The sequence below is a fragment of the Rattus norvegicus genome, chromosome 15, assembly GCF_021556685.1.
Source record: "Rattus norvegicus strain SHRSP/BbbUtx chromosome 15, alternate assembly SHRSP_T2T, whole genome shotgun sequence".
NCBI classification, from domain to species: domain Eukaryota; kingdom Metazoa; phylum Chordata; class Mammalia; order Rodentia; family Muridae; genus Rattus; species Rattus norvegicus.
In genome coordinates, this window is record NC_141548.1 from 84,319,864 (window position 1) to 84,340,570 (window position 20,707).

The 20,707-nt window shown below is 42.1% G+C and overlaps 1 protein-coding gene across 33 annotated transcripts in view; it reads left to right on the forward strand.

Moving 5' to 3' along the window:
* Lmo7 (LIM domain 7) overlaps positions 1 to 20,707 on the forward strand; it is a 202,842-nt gene that overhangs the window by 73,275 nt on the left and 108,860 nt on the right. For 30 of the 33 annotated variants that reach the window (NM_001001515.2, NM_001415119.1, XM_087586224.1 and 27 more), the window contains 1 exon segment: positions 7,296 to 7,365. In NM_001001515.2, coding sequence (NP_001001515.2) covers positions 7,296 to 7,365 — 70 coding nt within the window. 33 annotated transcript variants of the gene reach the window in all.

The window sequence follows — 20,707 nt, forward strand, 5'->3', positions numbered from 1 at the left end:
TTGATGTTGCCAAGTTCCCCTCCTGATATATATTAGTGTTCAACACTAATGCTTTCATTTTCAGAAATTGAAGAAGGTAAAAGAGGCGTAAACAAATATGCATCGACCCATTTTTGTAGCGGCAGAAGTTGGGGAGCAACTAATCACATGCATAATACAGTATCACAGTATAGTGTAGTATTACATACGGTATCACAGCATTACAGTATCAGGCACAATAGTTCTCATCAGCCTTCTCTCCCCATACCACAGATTTTTTCATAGTTTCACTTTTTCCTGAGCGTTATATAGTGCATATTTCTATATTATTATTAATAATATAATAGTATTTCTTCAATGTATTATATAACATATATTATGTATCTATAACATTATGTATGTATATGTACTATGTACATAATATATATTTATGTATATTTTGTAATAATATATTATTATATTGTGTTATATAATAATACAATGTTGACCCTTTTTTTTTTTTTTTTTTTTTTTTTTTTCTTTTTTTCGGAGCTGGGGACCGAACCCAGGGCCTTGCGCTTGCTAGGCAAGCGCTCTACCACTGAGCTAAATACCCCGCTTTTATTTTTTTTTTAAAGATTTATTTTATGCATCAAGTCCCATTACAGATAGTTGTGAGCCACCATGTGGTTGCTAGGAGTTGGACTCTGGACTTCTGGGAGAGCAGTCAGTGCTCTTAACCGCCGAGTCATCTAATAGTACAATATAGACCCCTTTCAGACTGGCTTCTTTCAGTTAATAATATGAATTTAATTTGCTTCCTTATCTTTACATTGCCTCGTAGCTCATTTTGGCTTTGGACTGAATGATATCCCATTTTTATGAGTGGGCTAGTTTTTTCATCCCAATGAGAGGACATTGTGATGGTTTTAAATTGTAATTATCACTAAGATTTCTCTTCAAGGCCAGCCTGGTCTACAGAGAGAGTTTCAGGGCATCCAGAGATATACAGAGAAATCTGGGCTCAGAACAATAACAAAAGACTTCTGTAAACAAACATCCATGGGCAATTGCTTGTGCGGCCATACATTGTCAACTGATTTGGTAAACACTGAGGAGTGTTATGGCTGCTCATACGGTCACAATATGTTTAGTTCCACAAGGTTCTGGCACACTGCCTTCCAGAGTGTCACCCTGCCTCCTTCTCCACCAGCAGTGAATGGGCGTTCCTGTTGCTTCATGTGCTTGCCAACGTTTGCTGTTGTCAGAGTTTCGATTTTGGCCTTTCTTAGAGGTTAGTAGGCAGCAGTGGTCATTCTTTTTCCAGTTTTCATTTCCCTGATGATGTCATGTGGATTTTGTTTTTGTTTTCTCATAGTTACTTTCTTACCTGTGCATCTTACTTGGTGGAACTGTTAAGGTCTTCATTTCTACTTTCACTCAGTGGTTTGTTTTGTTTAAACTTAGTGAGTCTTGAGAATTCTTTATTAATTTTAGGTAACAGGCCATCAGGTATGCCTCTTGAACGTATTTTCCTCTCATTCTGTCTTCTCAGTCCCCTGTCAGCATCTTTTGGAGAACTAATAGTTGAATTTTAATGAAGCTTAGTCTATGAGTTGCCTCTCACACAGATTTTTTTTTTCCACTTAGGTAGGAGTAAAAGGCGTGTGATGTACGCGTTCTCTGTGGGGTCTGTGTCTAGTGCTGTTTGTTCCGGTATGGTGTAGGAAAGTTCCAAGTCTTCAATCCGTTAGCCTGTAACTCATGACATTGCCCAGAGTCAGAAGAACCTGCTGTCAGGTTCCCAGGCACTTAAAAAACTCATGCACTTAAAATAAACGTTACATCATTTCTTCTTCCTTTTCCTTTCCCCTTCCGCCCCCTCCCAATTACTCCTTGATCTCTCTCATTCATGGCCTCTTTTTCTTTAATTGTTGTTGTATATATTCTTAGCTGTTCTTAAATAGATAAACATAACTGAGCAGAGGAGCAGAAAGCAGGCTGTGAGATTGCGTCTCCTAGAAATGTCAGGAAAGCCACACCCCTGACGGCCCACCAACATTCCTGCCTAAACGGGACAGCTGTAAACAAGGATGACATAGGGGCTGGGGATTTAGCTCAGTGGTAGAGCGCTTACCTAGGAAGCGCAAGGCCCTGGGTTCGGTCCCCAGCTCCGGAAAAAAAAAAAAAAAAGAACCAAAAAAAAACAAGGATGACGTAATAGATGTGCTAACATGGAAAAAGGGAGAACTCACAGGGCCTGGACCATAGACAAGGGACTATGGGTAATTAAGGACTGCTGACAGCACCCCGTTCCCCATATTGGTTATCCAGCACCAAATGGTGAGCCCTGAAAACATGTACACACAAGTTACATTATTTAGCTGTTTTCCTGCGCTCTAACGTGTTTCAAGCATACTGATGAGGTTCAGTAGACGGCCGTCGTGGGGAAATAACTATGCACCTGTATTGGTTTTGACTTTCTGTTCTTCCAAATGGTTACCCACTTCAGCATTTATTGTTAAGTTTTTATCTTCGTTAAAAGTTAAGCATAGCATTTTTAAAAATCACTTATGATCGAAAATGCTAACGCAGTCATAACGTTTTATACCAAATGCTTGTATGCTTTTAAATTTCAGATGATAAATGCTGGTTAACTTGCCCATGAGACTATGGTAACTGTCTGCTTGATGTGCTTTTATTTTAAAGTATGTAGAATGTAGAAGAAGCTATCGGCTTATGATCTTGACCCCTCCTGAGAATAACTAAGCCAGATGACTGTGTCTGACAGTTTTCTCTCCAGATTAGCTTGGACAATTCAGGAGAGAACGATACAGTTTGATGTACCTGGGACAGAGAACATACAGAAATCGGTACTGTTGGTTTAAAAAAAAAATTCTGGCATTTCATTGAAGCAAAGCTATTTTCTTTTTTTCCCAATTTACTTTTTTAAAGAAGACACAGGTTTTGAAAATTTTACAGAAACTAAAAAAAAAAAATCAGATGGATTTCAGGGCTTTGCTCTAATCACTCATACTTATCTGCTTGCTCTTGGCTAAGCCCTGCCCAGGGCTGTCTTTAGTAAACATTTAAATGTCTAATGAGCAGAATTCTTGTTTAAAATAAAAGTAAGCAAATAAAATAAGACTGTATCAGTGATAATCAGCCGATCAAACAACAGAAAGATATTAGTATCTTCAGTTAGGAAGATGTGACACCTTTACTGTTACGCCCCCCCCCCCCCCCCCCCCCCCCCCGCCCCGGAGCTGGGTACCGAACCCAGAGCCTTGCCTAGCAAGCGCTCTACCACTGAGCTAAATCCCCAACCCCTACTGTGCCTTTTTAAAAAACAAATGTGGGGTGGGGATGGAGCTCAGTGCTCCTCTCTTATGCTGGAGTTTCTGAGTTCAGTCCCCTGCCCTGCCTAATCCAGGCAGGGCTGACAAATCAGGGAATCAGAAGAGTAAAGTCACCCTTGGGTATGTATAGCAAGTTTGAGGCCAGTCTGAGCTACATGGAACCTTGTCTCAAAATAATCATAACAATTAAAAACAATAGACCTAATCATAAAAAAAAATTGGTAATATGAGAGATACCCATTTATATCTTTGTTGTTAGAACAACATTAGTACAAACTGTAACAACTATCATTACAAATTTGCTTGAGTGGATGACTAACAAGATAACCCATATGTCACCAGGTCCTTCAGTGTATCAATACATTCTTCCATGAATGTCTTTCCACTTATTTAGAAAATCTTTGGAGATGGAAAGTAAAAAGGACATCCCAGAATTTTGTACTGTGGCTGAAAAGGGGGAAAATGAAGTTTGGCAGTTAGCGCTATTCCCCTCCCCCCCAGATGAGCCAACAATAGAGTGTTAGCTTAAGTTCTTAAAACCTTCGTGTTTGAGCCACGTTCAGGTTTACAGATGGCTTTCTGAGTGTCACACCTGAGTAGGGAAGTCAGGATATATCCACAGAGCGAAAGGTCTGTGAATGGAGCCAGTGTTCTAGCAGAGTTCTAACTATCCTTTTGGAGGGGACTAGACGACGTCTTTGTGGGCAAGGGATGAAAAAGAAAATGAAGACATCTGGAGACAGTCCATTTGGGCTACAGTAACAACATGAGTAGCTTGTGTATAGCAGGAAGTTATTTCTCTCAGTGCTGGGGCCTAGGAAGTCCAAGATCAAGGCGGCTACAGGTTGGGTGTCTAGTAAGGGCCTACTTCCTTTATAAGTTCACATCTTGTCAGTGCCACTTCGTCACCACAACTTCCCACAATAGAAGGGCAAGGTCTATTGACTGAAGTCACTAATCACATTCAGGAGGTGCAGAGTCATAATTTGCCACTTCCCAATGGGCCCCGCCCTCTATTCGAACATGGGAGTTTTGGGAGAGTCACAAACATTCAGATTATGGCAGTGGAGAAGTCAAGGAGAAAGTTACTGAGGAAACTGTGAGAGGACCCCAAGTTATTTTGTGTCCTACTTTTAATCCTACCAAAAGCACAAGCCTCTGATGTGCTAAGCAAACAGTCGTTATGTTTGTTCCTCCATAGAAGGCTTGAGAGGGATCAGGATATAATTCTACTCAGGGCTGGAGGGATGGAACAGAGGATTGCAGGCCAAGGACACAAGCCCTGGGAGCATCTGGAAGTTTATCCTGTAATCTGATTCTTGCTTCAGAGCCAGTGACCTGAAGTCGGTGTCCCTTAAGAAAGTCCACATGTGAAATTCAAGAACACTTACTGTGCAAAGCATTTCTGTTTGTAGAAGTGTGTTTCCATACATGATACTTGAGACCCTGCCTGTATTCCATCAAGGGTGCTTAAACTCATGTAATTATTTTTTAGATCTCATAAAACTTTTTTTTTATCCTTGCAAGAGATATCCTCAAAGTTCTTCCTTGAGAACCATAATTCACAGCTCACCAAGTGATTTGCATGCTGGGTATTTGTCAAAATTGTATGCTCACTTCCTCCTTGGCCTTGTGTTTATAACCGTGAACCTTGTGATGGATGAGGTAAAATAGCCTTTTCCTCTAGTGACTCAGAGAGCGAGTGTGTGCTCTCCAGAGTGCTGTTTTTTTTTCCTTGTGGTTATTTCCGTGTTTGCACACGTACAAGAAGGTTGAGGAGTGGGAAGGGGAAGCTAATCCATTGTGTCCTCTTTAAGTCATCTCTCGGGCCAGACCTGGCGATGGGGAAAGGCTTGGTTAATTTACCACAAGGTATCTGTCTATGCTGTTTACTTACTCTATCCCTTTGTTCGTTGACAGTAATCTGTTTGATTATTCATTTCCGAGACCGAATAGAAAATGCTCTTGAAATTACTGACACTATATGTCAAAAGTGATAAGTCGGGTCAACGTGTAAGCAGAGACCAGGTCCGAGTCACCAGTGACTCAGTGGGTGAGACAGGAGTTTATGACCCTTCCTTAGGAAAGGACAGCGGTGTTCAAGCCTTTCCTGAGATGCTATGTGACTCCAGTTCGTGTTAGCTTCAGACTTATGTCACTGAAGGATTATATGCTAAGGAAAACACTACACTAAAAAAATTACCACCGTCAAGGTAGTGGTGAATAACTAACCATGAGAGATTGAACTACTCTGTCAGAATTGTGTTGTCGTCAAGCAACGTGTCATGTATTAGCTCTCCCATGTGTTGCCAACAGTCATAGAAATGCAGAAATTACCAGGGTCATAGAAGCAGTCAGTCAAAACTAGAGGGATTAATTAATGTACAGTTGCCATTCGTTATTAATCTGATTAAACATTGTCTAGATCCTCAGTTGTTGAATGAAGGAAAGTAGTGTGGTCAGAGAAGAGAGGGGGTTTCTTAGATGACTCACCGTAGTGCACGCTTCAGAAATTATGACTCCCAGAGTCCAGCTCAAGGGATAACTTAAGGCCGAGGGCCTGGGACCAGGGCTCCAGAGTAAAGTGCTTGCCTAGCACACTTGAGGTCTATGGGTTCCATTCCTAGATACCCATCCCCAAAGCCAAGGGGATGGCTCTGTATCTGTAACTGCGTTGTCTAAAGATCTTTGTGTGAACGGGCTTTGAAAAGAGAACAGCAACTTTTGTTTGTTAGGCTAAACCTTCATAAGCCAGGGTTTTGTAATTTCGAATCCCGTTGAACAACATTCTGAAGGCTATTAAGTTGAGACTTTTTGTCTTTTTTTTTTTTTTTTTTTTTTTAATTCTAAGCATACTAGAATGTATATAGAAATCTCTGGAATGTGGGAGGAGTGACATTCCATAGGACACCCCCACCCCCACCCTTCCACAATAAGTGCCCTTTGCAAAGTAGATACCAGGGAAGTGGATGATCTTATTTCCTTTTCCTTCTTTGCTTTGCTGTTGGGCCTCATCACAGAGCAAAGAATTGCTCGTTTGGGGGATGAATTGTTAAATAGAATTTTTGTTTTCACTGTTTCAAGAGTACTCTTCTGTGACAGCAGCTAATGATTAATTACGCAAGCTCACATTAATGGGAAAGCATTGACCTATTAAATTATTACACAGTCTGGCATCGCATTAGTGAATAAAAAGAATGAATGCATCCTGATCGAGATCTGGAAGCAGAATCGTGTCATCAGAGTGCTGGTCAAAGACGAGTTCCTTTTCTAATGCTTTGGTGTATAGAGACATTTCTAATGCTTATGTACGGAGACACAGATATCTTTGCAGTGTGTGTCCTATTAACTGAAATGCGCTCAGTATTAGATTTCAGGGTAATTTGAAGGAGTTCTGGAACATTTAACTCCCACCCAGTCATTCCACTCTGGTACCACAGCAATCAGTTATGGGCATGAGTGAGTTACCAGTAAGAAATAGTCAATTATTTGGTTGAGTTCTTCAGCACCCTTTGCATGTGAAACAGTGTGGGTTGGAAGCCATCTTTCAAAACAAGGACCCAGATGAGAAAACAAAAAAATCCCATTGGGAATCATGAATAGGGAAAAAGTATTCTTAGGGCCAAGTGAGGGGAGTTGGGTTGGGATGAAGGTTTTTTGTTTTGCTTTTTTTTTTTTTTTTTTTTTTAAACTGCTTGTTGAAACAGAACCGGATTGCGCCTCTGTTTAATACATGGGAACTTATTTCTAAAGTCGTGGGCCTTGGATAGAGAAGTGTGATCCAAAGGACCCCACCACCCTTTTGTGCAGAGACGTTCTTTGTTCTTTTTTTCTTTTTAGTTGTTTGTGTTCTGATTGGCCTCCAGCTCAGAACGACACGTTTGGGATCAGGGCTGTGCTACTCAGAAGTTTTGAGGAGCGCTCAGACCACGCTGACATTTTTGTAATTGCCTGTGTTATGTGTTTCTTTGCTTTCAGTTTGATTAATAAGCTCAAACCCGGAGTCGTTAGGAAGATCAATAGACTGTCGACCCCGATAGCAGGTTTGGTAAGTACTACTTACCTTCAAAACTAGCTCCTTCATTTCCATTTTCAGTTCTTTAATCAACAAATGACAATCGTACACATTTTTGGGTACAATGTTATGTCACTCTCACTTTGTCATGCAGTATAATGTGTTATCTAGCAGAGAGGACTTTGAATATTCTCATCTATAATTACTGTCCCTTTAAAAGGAGTGACCACTGTCTTGTTAGGTGCCCTTTAACACTTCCGGCTGTCCAGACACCTTTGTTTTAACTTGTTTGACTTTGTGCTGACATCGATGCTTCATAGTCGGGGCATCCTTTTCCACCCGTCTTTCTTCCACAAGCTGCTTGCGAGTTGTTTCCGTTCTTTCTGCAGCTCTACCCTGCATGCCATGTTTTCTGCTGACCAGAGCAGCTCTCCAGAGTATCAGGTGTGCCCTGGCTGTTGCGTTTCTGCTGTTTTGGGCTCATGTATTATGCTTGCTTAGCATGCAGATCATAAGTGTATCTGCAGGATAATCAGGGCCCGCTAGCCGTCTTGGTGTGTCATGTTTCCTCTTGATGGACAGTGTTTTCCTTCTGTGTCAGGGCCACAGTTTCTAAAGAACCGCTGGGGACTCTCAGGTGCCTCCTACCTTTACTTCTACTACTGTTAATGTTTTGTGGTGCTAGGAATAGAACCAAGGGCCTTTCACTTTCTAGGCAAGCATTCTAACCCTTGGCCCAACTTTAAATAGAAGTTTTTAAGTATTAAGTAATGCTACACACCTTCATCATGTGCTTATTTAGATGTTTAAGACACTGTGGTCAGTAATGATAACGTGAGTCGATACCTTTGGAAGAACTTATGGTGAAATAAAATTATGAAGAATTTTCCAGAAGATTTAATTAGCTTTATCAATCAATCAGCTCCAAGGTTCTGGCACCCTCATCTAGACTCCGAGGGCCCTTGTACTCTTGTACACATATCCCCTACCATATAATTAAATTAAAAGCAATAAAAAGAAATCTGCTAGCAGAAGTCTGTTAAAAACAGCTCAGAAAGTACTGTGTGTAATAACTGGAATGTAAAACCAAACTAATTATCTTCGGGTTATTCAATGCTCTTATAATAATCTATTTAATTTTTTTTTTGACCTTTCATGAATTTACAGCTGTGGCTAATGGCCTGGGTGACCACAGAGAGCTATACCACAGTTCCTTGGTTTATAGGAGGTATCAAAAGTTCATTAAAACCTTGACAGGGCTAACTTTGGGCAAGTATTTGTTATTGGAAAATATCTGTCTGGGAGCAAAGGAATGAAGTGTTGAGATTTCTTTGAAAATTAGAAATGCATACAAAATTCTCAGGGCTACTCGTTCCAGCATTGACGCTTTCCCTGTGGTCAAGTTGCCTCTATTCTAGGTCTGTCATGAATAGGGAGCTGACCTGAAATTTGAACTGTCTTAAATTTGGTTAGGTAAAAATCCCATCTCTCTCTCTCTCTCTGTCTCTCTCTGTCTCTCTCTGTCTCTCTCTCTCTCTCTCTCTCTCTCTGTCTCTGTCTCTGTCTCTGTCTCTCTCTCTCTCTCTCTCTTTCTCTCTCACACACACACACACACACACAGAGTCCTACTTTCTGTCACACACACATATAAATTTTATATTCTTGCATTTATTCAAAGAATAACATTAGAGGAATGTGTCCCTGAAGTCTTTCCAGAAGGAAACAATCAGCTTAGTAAAATAAATACGCTTTATATGAAAATGACTTAAAGCAACCTCTACAATAATAAATGTATGAATTATATTGAGTTACAGTATCTTTTCCAGTGGCCTGAGTTATTCTTAGATAGTTTAATTTTTTTTTTATTTTGAACTTTCATTTCTTGGATCAATGACCGGCATTTCAAATGAAATTAGCCTTTGATCTCAAAACACACCCCAAGAATGTGGAATGCTTGAATTGTGGTGTTTGTTGCTCTTGGCTACTGTTGGGTTTATTCAGTTTTAAGATTGTATGATTAGATGCAAGCACAAATGCATTTTATTTTTAAGCCCCAAACCCTCTCCAAGTATTTCTATTTCAAGCATCAAAAAATTCTCTCCGGTTTGGATTTTATCTTTGGAAGCAAAACTGAAATGCATTTCCTCTGTATTAAATAGAATGCTTTCCTAAGCACAGCGCAGTAAGGTGCTTTCGCTGGGCTATGGGTGTGTAAGAGTGACAATAGCAACAGAATGGTCTAAGCCCAGTTGCTTTAGCTCAATCGTCCCTCTTCTGACTGCTGATACTTGCCACAGTAGTTGTCACAAAGCAAGTGAAGTAGAGCCCCAGTGCCCACCTGAAAAGGGCTGGCATGAGGGCTGAAAGGCCAAGAGCTTGAGTAGCAAATCTTCAAGCATGGGTGTTCTTTCTTTTGACAGCAGGGCCTGTTGGGCTGAGTATTTTTCTAGCATGGAGTGTTGAAAGAGAGGACAAAAGGGTAGGGACTCTGACTTTCATGTCAGGGAAGGGGAACCACACAAGTCAATCAGCAGATGAACAAGAAGGTACCCTAAAACCAATGTGCTGCAGAGCACTACACTAGATTAACACCCAACACGGTGACACCAGACTCTGGAGACTGAACGTTCCTTAAGGAGTAGGGAAGAGGCCTGGGCATTCAACATTTGGACAAGAATAACCCAGGCCAGACCTTTCGTAGTACTGAGATTTATGTTCACAGCACCCAACCCAGTGATTGGTGCATACGGGAGCTAAAAAAGTTTGTTAAGCAAGTAATGAAGCAAGCTTTCATCGTAGAATTTAGTAGTTTCTAGAATTTAGTCTTCTTCGGTAGAGTAGGCCTATAGGTTGAAGGGGCATTCCCCCTGCCCCAAAGACACACAGAAGTTCTAAGCCTCGGTGCTCCAGAATGTACCTGTATTTTAGGTAAGTGATTTTTACAGGTGTGATTGGTTCAGAAGAGATCATCCCAGGGTAGGGTGGGCCCCTAATCTGAGAGGTGCCCCTAAACAATGATTGTGAGAAGACATACACAGAGGTAGAATACGATATGAAGACAAGATTGAGGTGGAGTATCTCAGTCTGAGGAATACCAAAGATTACTAATGAACTCCCAACATCTAGTGAGACTTGGAAGATTCACAGAGACTTCAGAAGAAGCCGAGTCTCCTGACTGATCCTGGACTGTTGCCTCAGAACAGCAAGACAAAGAATAAGGACATTTCTATTGCTTTAAGCCATGAGGTGTTCATATTTTGTTGTGGTAGTCCTAGGAAACTTATACACATGGGGTTCCTCAATGAGACACCTCAGATATAACATCCAGACCAGGAACTGATGTTGATACAATCAAAAAGCCTTCTTAGTCAGATTTTGCCAGTGTGTGTGTGTGTGTGTGTGTGTGTGTGTGTGTGTGTGTGTGAGAGAGAGAGAGAGAGAGAGAGAGAGAGAGAGAGAGAGAGAGAGAGAGAGAAACTCTTAGAGACAGACACACAGACAGGCACACAGACAGACGTACAGAGAGGTCACTGTCAGGTGTCTGCCTCCAAAGCTCTTCACTCGGATTTTGCCAGCTTTCAGCACAATGCTTTTCTGAGTAGCGAAGCCTAGAGATGTTTTCAAGCCAAGTCAGGTGAAGATAGTTTATTTTGAGGTACAACAGATGCCTCTTGTGTAAGTCAGTGTTCAACCATAAACACACCAGCTCAGCTTACTTCACTCCTGTGCTGTACCCAGCAGGAATCTTTGTTGGGCTTCTCTTATTTGAGGTTCAGAGAATTCTGAATGGACCAGGCCTTTCTCCCTCTGGCTATCAGCAAGCCCAAGAATGCTTTCCTTGGAGAAAGTTTGTTTGGGTGTATAGGATTGCCCCGAGCATTGGCTTCTTTTGGCTCATTCAGGTTGAGGTGGGTTCTGTGTAGGGATAAATGCAGAAGTATTTCAGCTACTGACAGGACTTCTATATGAAAACTAAGACAGTGTCTCTTGTCATTTCTTCCATGACTCCTCCTTAAGTCTTTTAAGCCATACTGTTTCAGCTTGTGGGAGCTACGTATTACTTGTATTTAGATTTTAAACCCAAAGCAATGGACTTTCCTTTGCAGACAGGCCTGTGAACAGTTCATGGAGTATGTTCTGAGCTATGAAAAATGGCAAGAGAAGCAATTGAAACGTTCATGCACCTGTTTTCTCTAGAAGGTCAGAGAATAAGTTTTCTTGTGTGTTCTAGTGATAAGGCTGGTCTCACCTGACTAAGTTTTAAATGTGTTTACCTTTAATTAATTAATTAATCAATGTGTGTGTGTGTGTGTGTGTGTGTGTGTGTGTGTTAGGCTTGTGCATTCCATGGTTTGAGTGTGGACTTCAAAGGACAACCTGTTCTAGTTGTTTCTTTCCTACCATGTAGGTCTCTGGGATCAAACTCAGATCACGAGGCTTGAGGGCAATGGCCCTTAGTTGACCACGTCTTATTTAATAAACAATCAGATTTTTCTTATTTTTTTCTCTGCCTTTTATTAACTACAAAACTGTCTAAAATAGAAAAGAAACAAATAACTAACCCAGGAATTAGTCCATATCTTCCAAAAAACTCTGTGGTGCTAAGTGTGGGTATGTTCAACATACCGAAACTCAACACCAACAATGTGGGATAGAAAAATGTTCAATAACAAAGTAAAACCCCAAGGAACAGGCAAGATATCGTGCTGGTGAAAAGAGCTGTTGAAGCAGAATAATGTTTACCAGCGGATATGTTAGCGTACATGAAACACAATATGTGTAGTAACAGCGAGGGAGTTGTTAACCCTGAGTCTTTCAGCCATCTTGGACACCTGACAGTGTATTTGTGTATAAATCAAGTTGTAAGCTGGAAGTCTTCTCAGTCTCAGCACCACTGACATCAGGGGCAGATAATTCTCTATCGAGAACTCTTCCCTGGGCACTGACTATTCTTTAGTGGTATTTCAGCCCCTGAGACTCACTGGAGAATAAAGCACTTTTTTATCATTTGTGATCACGAGACAAGTCTTCTGACATGGCCACCAACCCCTACAGGATAAAACCATCCCCAGTGGAGGGCTACATATGTAGCTGAAGAAGCAAGGCAGTGAGCACCAGGCTTTTCTACAAGGATCATGTGACCGACCCTGCCTGTGGACTTCGTCTCCCCCCACCCCACCCCCTTTTTTCATTTCAATTGTCATCTCCCTTTGGAGAGCAGTGGTGCTTCAGAATCTGTAGCTGGACTTATTTGCTTGAACATGTGGGCTCCATGGAAAAATTCTCGGGGTGTCCAAATAAGAATTACATTTGTGCTCTTGACTGGGATGGGATTTTATCCTTATAATCCCAATACTTTGGAAGTTGAGGCAGGAGGAACTTGAGTTCAGCCAGGGCCTGCGTAAGCTCCATAGTGGATTTGAGGCCAGTTTCAAACCATCTAAGCCCAATAGTGTTAACTCTTCAGGGTAGAATTGTGCAAAGCGGGGCTTTGAACTTGAGAAAGTACACTCCTCATCAGAGGAAACCCCGCTGCTGGATACTGTTGGGTGTGTTCATTTCTCTTGCCTGTCATGTTGGGTCCAGCAGGAAAAGCAGGCCTGGGTCCTTTCTACTGCTGTTTTCTAGGTGGGTTAATGTGTGCTTGTGGGACACTGTCACCCTTATCCATCACTCTCCTGTGCACTGGGTGTCACCATCAGGGATGGCATGACTCAGTGGAGTCTCATTGTGCCTCTGCTTGTTCTTCCTGAGAAGCTGTGCAAACTTGACCTGGGAACCTGATGTTAAGTTGACTTAAATAGCTACCTTGCTACTTTTATGTGTGGACTGACTCTATGTATTACCACCCACCTTCCCTCCCCCTCTTTCCTTTTCTTTAATTTTCTTTTCAGGAAAGAGTGAAAATCTTCAGGCAATAGTGCTTTTGTTCTGTTACCACAAGTAAATCTAAAGTGTGAGAACTTGAGAGTGAGTATTCTCTGAGGGAGAAAAAAGCCCTCAATTCTGTTTCTAATTTCTTTTTCCTTCTAGGATGGGATAAGTCATGAAGTACAGGTATAGTAAGCTAAAGGAAATGACTGCCCCTAGCCATGCCTCTCTTATTCAAACAAAACCCTCCTAAGATTTATTTATTTTTTATGTGAGTACACTGTTGCTCTCTTCAGACAGACCAGAAGACAGCATCAGATCCCATTACAGATGGTGGTGAGCCACCATATGGTTGCTGGGAATGGAACTCAGAACCTTTGGAAGAGCAGTCAGTTCCCTTAATCGCTGAGCCATCTCCCCAGCCCTGAAAAACCACCTTAAGGAAGTCCTCTGGCGAACCACTGACCTGTGTGGGGCTCAGAGGTCTTATCCCCTCAGTTATAATGAACAGATGCATTCATGGGCAGTGGCTGGGTTTGAGAACCGAGAACATCGCAGCTGAATGTGTAACAATGTTTCCCTAGCATAGCTAAGGCTCTGGGCTCTGTGTGCTCCTCAGCAAACAGGCAAACGAAGCCAGCCAGCCAACCATCAACTATTCCAGAAAACACATCGGAGCCTAAGACGTCTACATGTCTACGGAGCAAGACAAAATGGTTACCTAGGTTAGAGGGATCTGTCCTCTCCTCCGGCATTTTTTTTTTTTTTTTTGGAGATGAGTCTGAGGAGTTCTCAGTATTACCTCAGAACATGTGGAAAGTGAATTCTCTTCGACTTGTGCATCCATGCCTTGTTTGACTGTAAGCCAATATGACTAGCGATTCTGGCAGCTGTGTTCCCCATCTTCAGAGGGTTAGAAATAAACCTTTATAAGCTGATGAAGGCATGGAGGGGGAGACAGCGAGCCGCCACCATGACGGGCTGTCTGCTCACGCTCGGTTCAGCTTTCATTCTTCGGTTTTTACTTCACCACGATGATAATTAGTGAAGACTCTGTGCGCAAGCGTCCATGAAGTTTCATTCTCTCTCAATTTTATTTCTCTCAAATCGCCACATAGGTCAGTTTTATATCTGTTATATCAGACCTTGATCTTCCATTGAGTTAAAAGATGAGTCTCTCTGTTTCTAACTCCATTTCCCAATAGAGACAATGGATGTTAGGTGATATTAATAAGCTTGATTAAAATTTGCTTCGCTTCTTCTTCTTCTTCTTCTTCTTCTTCTTCTTCTTCTTCTTCTTCTTCTTCTTCTTCTTCTTCTTCTTCTTCTTCTTCTTCTTCCTCTTCTTCTTCTTCTTCTTCTTCTTTACCTCCTCCTCCTCCTCTTCATCATCATCATCATCATCATCATCATAATCTACTATTATGTTGGCTTTTTGAAACAGAGGTGTAGCCCTGGCTGTCCTGGAACTAACTTGGTAGACCAGGCTTGCCCTGAACTCAGAGATCCACCTTCCTCTGCCCCCTGGGTGTTGGGGTTGGAGGCTTGCATACCACCCCCTGGCAAATTGCTACATTATTAAACTATATTGAAGCAATGTTTCCTAAGAGACCACAAACCGCATTTCAAGTCATACGTCTTTGACTTACATGCTAAAATGGCCCTATTGTTAGTCACATTCAAAAGAGATATTTATTTTTTCTCTTTTGAGATAGCGTCATAAGACAGCCCAGGCTGCTCTCAAATGCCCAATAGCCTCTCACACACTGAGATTCATTGTTTCTCTATAAAGCAAGCACCACTAAGTAAAGCTCTGAGCACTACATCTTCTGTGTAAAGAATAAAGAATATTGTAGCATTAATAGTATCTTATTGCTTACACGTAGAAGAAATTACAGCACAAAAGCGGAGCATCTACTGAAAGTAACACGGCATTGGGAATGAAAAATGTTTTCCCTAGTTTTATGTTAACTGATTTATTTTGGTAACGTCTGTTTCCCTGGGACTGCTAGGAGCGACATCTAAGTTTTGAGACGGTCCTTGCATCAGCTGTATTGACCAGGGCCTGTGTGGTGGCCATCTTGTTGATAAGAAATGCTAGCTATAAATGCTGGAGTGCCTAAGCACTTCCACAGACGAGGCATACAAAGATGCCAATGGCGGGGCGACCTGTTTACAAAGCACTCTCAGGAGACTTCAAGCCTTCTCTCCTTGCTTCTCTCTTCCCTTCAACAAAAGATAAGTATTGTCAGGGCTGGGAATTTAAAACTTATTATTGACCCTGAGTTGTTTAGTTTTTACATCTCTGTGTGTGTGTGTGTGTGTGTGTGTGTGTGTGTGTGTGTGCGCGTGCGCGCGCGCTCGCTCGCGCGCAGTCAAAAGACGACTGTGGAGTAGGTGTCTGCTTCCACCTCTCTGGGCTCTGGGCATTGAACTCAGGCTGCCAGGTTTGCACCTTTACCTCTGAGTCATGCCACAGGTTCCTTGAGTTGTTGCTGATACCCAGAGATGATGTAGTGCAGCAAAGCAGGAAACTCCTGTTTGATTTCTAACCACAGTTTCTTAATCACCTGCTGGCACAAGTTTGGGAGCGTTTCCCGAGAGCTCCCCAACTTGCTTGTTTTTAAAGTCTGGGATCCACGTTTATATGTCAAGTTTCTGCCTTGGGGGCAGCTTCTTTTTTTCTTTTATAACACGAATGAATTACAGTTGCTAAAGCAATACTTGTGGAGCTGAAAAAATAATTAATCCAAAAGACAATTGATTTGCTATTTAAGTAGGATTATCTCATAGTTTCATTCAAATAAACTTGGAACAGCCCGGTTTAAGGTAATTTTCGTTACGTAGAAATTACCACTTGGGGAGCAAATGAGGTGGCCGAGAAATAGAGTGGAAGGTTTGAAGCCCGTGTGAGGCACTGGTCCCTTGATAAGTCTCAGGAAGGCCCTCCCTTCCTGGAAACATTTATTGAATGCCTACCTCGAGGTCAGGCCACTTTCTCACACTTGGGACAAGGCTACAAAGAAGGCTGAGAAAGTTACCGTCTGGGAGCCGACGTTCCTTGCCTTCAGTTGAGAGAGAGCAGGATCAGGATGCTGTAAATGAAGAATGTGAGTAACTCCGGGGAAGAAAACGCAAGGCTACCTCAGTTGCCAGCGGTTATTTGGGGGAAAGTAATGGAAGTGGACAGTGATTCTGAGGAGGGACCTGGGTGAAGTCTGGTCTTGGGGAGATGGGAAGAGAGTAAAGGTTTATAAAAAAAGACTTAGGTCTGACAGGGGTGAGGAGAGGTGGGTAAGCCAGACTGCAGGAAGCCTCACTGGCACAGTTGGGAGTCTAAGGGGATGTTCTGAGAACAAGGTAATTTGTTCCAAGGTTAGTGGTTCCTGTGGCTTTGGGTGCACAGTATCTGTGAGTGCACAGAAGAGGCAGGGTAGTGTGTGTTTTTAATTGGTGGGATATATGGCATGTGTTAGATCTGGATAAAGCCACCAAAACATGTCAGTGGTACTTCTCGAAGAGCCGACTAGAGGAAACTAGAAAGAGCAAAAGCCAGTTGACTATTTCAGCAACAGTGAGAGCTCATTTTCTGTATTGCTTGACTGTGATAAGGGATGCCTAGATACTTGGTCAACTGCGACTCCTGGCTTCCCTTATGAGTATGCATTTAGATGGCATTGACATTTGAATCCATAGCTTAAGGAAAGCAGACAGGGGTGGGCCTTATCTATCAGTTGAAGGCTGCCCTGTGGAGGAAGGCTGGCCTTTCTATTGAGAGGGAGCTTCTCTGCGTGCCTGAGCAGCCACACAGGCTTTTCCTCCTTTTGACCTGAACTGAAGGACCAGTCAACTTTCCTGTTCTCCAGGTCGTCATACTTTGGAATAATGATGCCATCAACTCCTGGGTCTCTATGGGACATTTCAGCCTCCACTTCAACATTTATTTTTGATTATTTGATTACTTTATTTATTATGCATGTGTGTGTGTGTGTGTGTGTGTGCACATCTGTGTTCACATTTGTGAAGGTTAGATGACAAGTTTCAGGAGATGGTTCTTTCCTTCCAGATGTGATCATGGGATTGAACTCAGGTTGTCAGGTTTAGCAGCAAGCTCCTTTCCTGTCTGAGCCATTTGACTGGCCCAAGAAGTCCTTTTCTATATCCACCCTGTTGATTCTCTTTCTCTGGGGAGTCTTCCTGAGCCATTTTATTTATGAATATTTATGTATTTATACCGCTAATCTTTCCCTTTGGTGCATCTGCTTTAATTTAATTCTGGCAAGATGCATGCGTGCTCTTAGGGCCTTGGAATAGTTGAAATGGATGAAAACAGGCTCCGTGATTGTCTGTAGGTGAATCGTAAGTAGCTGGTAAAGAAGCCAGAATGTTTGAATGTATGGAAACCTTAAGCTGACTTACTGGCAATTCACCTTTAGCCTCTGCATCAGCTTTGCCTTAAAGCTTTATATGTGTCCTGTTGGTATTTTAAGAAGAAAGATGAGATGAGAAAACACAGGAAACAATTTAATTTCCAGCTATCAGAACCCTAAAGTGGAACAAGTGTGCTGGGCCTCAGGGACCGGAATTAATGGTCTGGGGTTGGGTCGACAAGATGGCTCAGTGTGTAAGGATACTTGCCACCAAGCATGATGACCCTCGAGAGTTCTGTCTTGGGACCCACATGATAGTAAGTTATCCCATGATTTCACATACCGTGGTGTACATGTGTACACATGCATGTACATGCACATATACACATACATGTTGGCATGCATTCACATACATATACACACAAAATAGGCAGATAGATAGATCGAAAGATAGAATTTCAAAAATGGCGTAGGCTGGATTGTCTTTATTGTGTATTGTGGCTAGGAGAAAATGCACTATATTCCAGCTTTTTGACATTTTTATAACCCGTTGTCTTTATACTTTTTTACTCTATTACTCCTGAAAAAGAAGCACAGAATTAGCTTGTTACAGAAGCTTGCCTTGTTAGGGAGCCACTGCTAGGCAACCCTCTCAATACCTGTGATTTACAGATTTGAAGACATCTATCTGTGCTATAAGTGTCATCTGCTGAAGTGCCTCACCCACAGACTGCCCCTCTCCTCCATGGATCTGCTTGCTGATCCTTATCTTCTTACCGATGCACTTCTATGGCGGACAGCACCACCAGAAGGAAGTTAATGAGCTTCAGGGCAGGAAAGAGAAGAGCTCAGCCATGTTCAACCAGACCCCCCTGTAATAGGTTTCACAGAGCGTCTTAGCCACTGTTCTTCTATAGCTGCCATGACCAAGACAACTCTTATAGAAGAAAGCATTTACTTAGGCCATTGTTTACAATAGTAGAAACTTATTTCATAATCATCCTGCCAGGAAGCAGACATATGTCCACTGATAGACAGAACTCAGACTCTAGCATGTGCAAGCACGTACTATCCTCATGAAGAACAGGTTCAGGTCTGGTTCCAAAGCCAGAGAGTGAAATGCAGGAGATGGTAAAATAGCAAAAGAACTGGAACACTGGGATTTAGGACTTAGCACCTGAATACTCAGGCCTCTTTTCTAAATTGTAACCCGAATTGCTTGGTGAACATATATGAAAAGTGTCTCACATAGAGATAGCAACTAGACCTGGACCAACAAAGTTGAAAGCAACCAGTTGCATAGCAGACACTCCCCGGACACCTTAAGTCTGGATCACACGGTCTTGGATCAACATGGTCTAAAACCATGGATTCCACAACCGTGGCAAGGAATCTCTGCAGCTCAGCCTCTGATTGAGGGGCAGTCCCAGCTAGCGTTCTGTTAACCTGACACAAGTTAGAGTCACCTGGAAGGAGGAAATGTCAATGGAGAGAATGCCTCCATGACATCCAGCCGTAAGGCATTTTCTCAATTAGTGATCAGGGAGGGAAGGCCCAGCCTGTGATGGGTGGTGCCCTCCCTGGGCTGGTGGTCCTGGATTCTTTAAGACAGAGGCTGAGTAAAACCATAGAAGTAAGCCAGTAAGTAAGCACCTCTTCATGACCTCTGAGCCCTGGGGGGGCTCTGCCCACAATCAGCTGGGCCCTCCCTCATCAATCACTAGGAAAATGCCCTACAAGCTCGCCTACAGCTTGATCTTGTGCAGGCATTTTCTCAATCAAGGTTTCCTCTTAGATGAGCACAGCTTAGGTCAAGTTGACATAAAAGTAGCCAGCACCTGTTTCTCAAGTAGACAATCAAGTGTGAAAGTGGGGTCCTGTTATGAGTTTTCTGTGAGTTTTAACTGATTTTTTTCTTCCCTCTTTCTCCTTTCTTCCCTCCTGTTATGTTGCATGGCATAGTGATGTGTCCTCAGTGGCTATTAGCAACCTCATTTTCTGTAGACAGGATGTCTCTGGCTATAGATAAGTGGATGTGATATAGTAGTTTGGATATCTCGAGGCTGTAGATTCTATTTAGCGTTAAACGTTGGAAGTAAAAAGCACATAGATATATATGATGAAGTATTCTTCCTGTTTTCTGCGATTGGAGATTTTTACCTGTTTAAAGACAGTTATTTAGGGGAAAGGTTATTATAATAGCAAGTGTTTTGCCAGTGATGGTTCCTTTACCCTTTGCCCTGCCAAGTACTAGGACCCTTTATTTTTTCATCAATGTTTGGCTGAATCACGATAATTCAGTTTGTTCACTTTAATTACGGCTTAAAAACAAATTAATAAAATAAAGACTTAAAAAAAGTGATCTAGATGGGCCCAACTCCAAAAGGACATTTATCAGGAATAGATGCTAACTATATTTTAGTTAGAAAAAAGGTCACGGGAACCCAGAATGATTTTATGTGGTCTAGAAGCTTAATTTATATTTTAAGCCTTTATCTATGACACTGTCAGATTTATAATTTAGATTTTCTTCTAGCCACTTTATTTTTGTTCTAAATTTGGCCAGCCGTATTTTATATATCTTCCTGTGAAATGCGAACTCGGGACACCTGCATATCGCTAGAGCGTATGATGCCAATTGGCTGTGCGATTTCATTGCCAACAGAGAAAAAAAAAATAACCAATCCCGTAACATGATGTCCTGTGATCTCCCTCCGCTCACTCCCCCACTTATCATATGCCAGAGGCAATGCACACTGTATAATCCCATTACAACTTCTCTTTTGAAGCTCTCACTAAGAGTCCACTACCCTGCTTTTATGAGGTAAGCATTATTAATGAGACTGTGGCAATAAATTAGCACCTTGAGTTCCAGAAGCTTCACTTTTAAAGAGAGAATCTAGCACATAGAACCTGATGTAAAGGAGGCATTGCTCTAGCTGGCGTGGTTCTCAGGTGGCTTGCATTATAGACCATGAAAACTGGGACCGTTTCACAAGGCCAAGTAGGATGGGACCGAGGCTGCTAATCTGCTGATTTTAAGTGGTCCAGGTGGGCTCAATGCAGTCACAAGCCTGGTATAGAGGAAGAGGGCTTGAGGAGATGCTGATGGACTCAGTCTAAGTCTTTGAAGG